This window comes from Apium graveolens, chromosome 7 (genome assembly GCF_009905375.1).
Source record: "Apium graveolens cultivar Ventura chromosome 7, ASM990537v1, whole genome shotgun sequence".
Taxonomy (NCBI): domain Eukaryota; kingdom Viridiplantae; phylum Streptophyta; class Magnoliopsida; order Apiales; family Apiaceae; genus Apium; species Apium graveolens.
Window position 1 is genome coordinate 19,159,010 of NC_133653.1, and position 2,584 is coordinate 19,161,593.

Genomic DNA, 2,584 nt, shown 5'->3' on the forward strand with positions numbered 1-2,584 from the left:
TCACCGGTGTTAATTAAAATCTTATACAGTCTATTCAGTGATCTATTGACTTTCATAAACAATGATCCTTCTGCATCTCTTATCCATAAGAAATTTCCACATATCGAGATCTTATAACCTTTTTCAGCCATTTGGCCAAGGCTGATAATGTTGCTGCAGAGTGTGGGAATGTAATACATATCCTGGAGTATCCGATCTTCACCATTTTTGCACTTCACTTGCACTGAACCCTTCCCTTTTATTTCCACCAATGAGCCATTACCAAACTTCACTTGGCCCGTTATCTCTTTATTCAACTCTTTAAATTTCGATTTTTGTCCGGTCATGTGGTTACTAGCACCATTGTCTAGGTACCATAGATTAGACACCACGTTTGCCTCATCTTTGTTTTGACTCAACCTCGGATTCACCTTTTCTTCATTTAGCAACATGATGTCTGTCACTTTCTGGCCACTTTTAACTAGTAAGAGTGCCGGCTAATCATCAGGTATTTGAGCCATATTTACTTCTTCCTTTAGTTCCTTCTCGCGTTTTGGTTTTTTACACTCAATTGCAAAATGACCGTACCCAAGGCAGTTCCAACATCGAACTTTACTCTTATCACGGTTGCTGCGAACTGTGTCCTTCTCTCGATACTTCTGTGAGCTCCCATCATTCTTGTTTGACCTCTTGATCCACTCTTCCCTCATAAGCAGTAGCTTACTTTCCTGCCTATCCCTTTTTCTCCACTCCTCTTCAGTAAGGAGTAATTGAGTCGTGTCTCCACTGCTTTCAGTTTGACCCCGTAGCCTCTCCTCGTATGCTTTCAACGAGCCAATCACCTCCTCGATACTCATCTTTTCAAGATCGCCAAACTGCTCAATAGCCGATGTAATATGCAAGAACTTGTGTGGCATTGCTCGTAGCACCTTCTTGACGACATACGCTTCAGCCATCTCATCACCCAAGGCACGTATGTTTGTTACGGTACCATTCAATTTCAGGCAAAAATCATCAAGTGATTCACCTTCCTTCATGCTCATAGCCTCAAACTCTGACCTTAGTGTTTGAATTTTCGCCGTTCTCACCCGCTCTTCCCCTTGAAACAGCACTTTCACGGCTTCCCAAGCCTCCTTTGAGGTTTCTTTCTCAGCTATAGACAGTAGAACATCCTTAGGTATTCCCTGATAATTAACGGCCTATGCCATCTTGTCCTTCTTCTCCTCGATTGGAGCTTTTGGATCCTTTGGCGACACCGCCTCCCATATCTCATGAGCCTACATACAGGCCTTCATCTTTAAGGCCCACACCGTGTAGTTCCCCCTTGTTAACATGGGATAACTCAACCCAACTGTGTTCTCCTTGCTTTTCTCCTTACTTTTTTCGGTTTCCATCTTTCTTGGTCTGGGAATACACTTGGGCATGAACCAGAAATGAATAGCTCTGATACCAAAATGTTGCTTTATAACTGATCGAATGAAGTAAACTATAGAAAAACAAAGATAGACTGGAACTACTTCACAGTTTCATTCAGAAAGAAATTACAAACTTAAAGCAATTTGAAACTAACATGACTACCTAAAAACTAGGAACTATAACAACCACCTTCCTGATACTTATGAACCACTACTATTTATTTTCCCTACTGCTCCTAAACTCACGCTATGCTGCATGACCAAGTCCACAGATAATGCCAGCATTAACGTTAACAAAAATAAAACACCCAAATATAATAAGTTTAGATTAAATATTTCAACATATACGTTCACAGGACAAGAGTTTGTTAGAGCTCAAGGGAGCAGAAAAGCAAAGAGATCTTGTCCTTTCTTGGCCAATGAAAATCCGGTTTCAACTAAGCATGCAAAGGCTACTGGTAAATCAAGTATTGTCTCCCTTTAAGGATATGTCTTGGTCAAAATAATGTGCTCCTTTTAATTGATTAAGAGATAATTATTTACTCAGATAAAGTTTGAATGCATGGTTTGCAGGATTTGTTTCTCATCCACTGATATCCCGAAAATCAAATTACCAGAAATAATTGATTTAAGTTGGAAGTCACGGATAATATCGAGGATGGGCATGGTTGGACACAACAACAATATTATTTCTGCAGTGAATTCCCTAGCTAGATGAAAGTGGCACTGTTCTATAGATAAGCCATTAGTTTCTAAAAAAATTATTTGTTTGGATATTGTCGAGAACTATAAAATTCAAGCAAGTGTTCAAATTTGTTTTGTTGTAACTATCCTTCATTTTATAGTAACTCGAATTATAATATTTAAGTAACTGAATTAATAAATATGAAAAAGAAAAATATGAAAAAAATTGTTATCATGTAAGTTATAATAATGGAAATAGCTAATAAACACAATACCACATAAAAAATGAATATGCCAAATTTTACTCTCATACGACACACATATTAAGTTCATGACTAAAATACATAAAAATTATTTGTTTTAGAGGATTTAATACCGAAATTCTAATCGAAGGAAAATAATCACATCATTATTAATACATGAGTTAAGTTTTATTAGTATATGGGTTAATTTATACGATCATGGGACTATATTCCTTTTAAGATTTGATCTAATAGTCATTTTCA

The 2,584-nt window shown here is 37.2% G+C and overlaps 1 protein-coding gene across 1 annotated transcript; it reads right to left on the bottom strand.

The window, feature by feature from the left end:
- Nucleotides 1–476: 476 nt before the first annotated feature.
- On the bottom strand, nt 477–1,373 carry LOC141673357 (uncharacterized). Its single transcript, XM_074480095.1, has 2 exons — nt 1,265–1,373; nt 477–1,132 (listed from the first exon to the last, which is right to left on the bottom strand). Exons 1-2 carry the CDS (start codon nt 1,371–1,373, stop codon nt 477–479), a joined length of 765 nt encoding a protein of 254 aa, XP_074336196.1.
- Nucleotides 1,374–2,584: the final 1,211 nt, after the last annotated feature.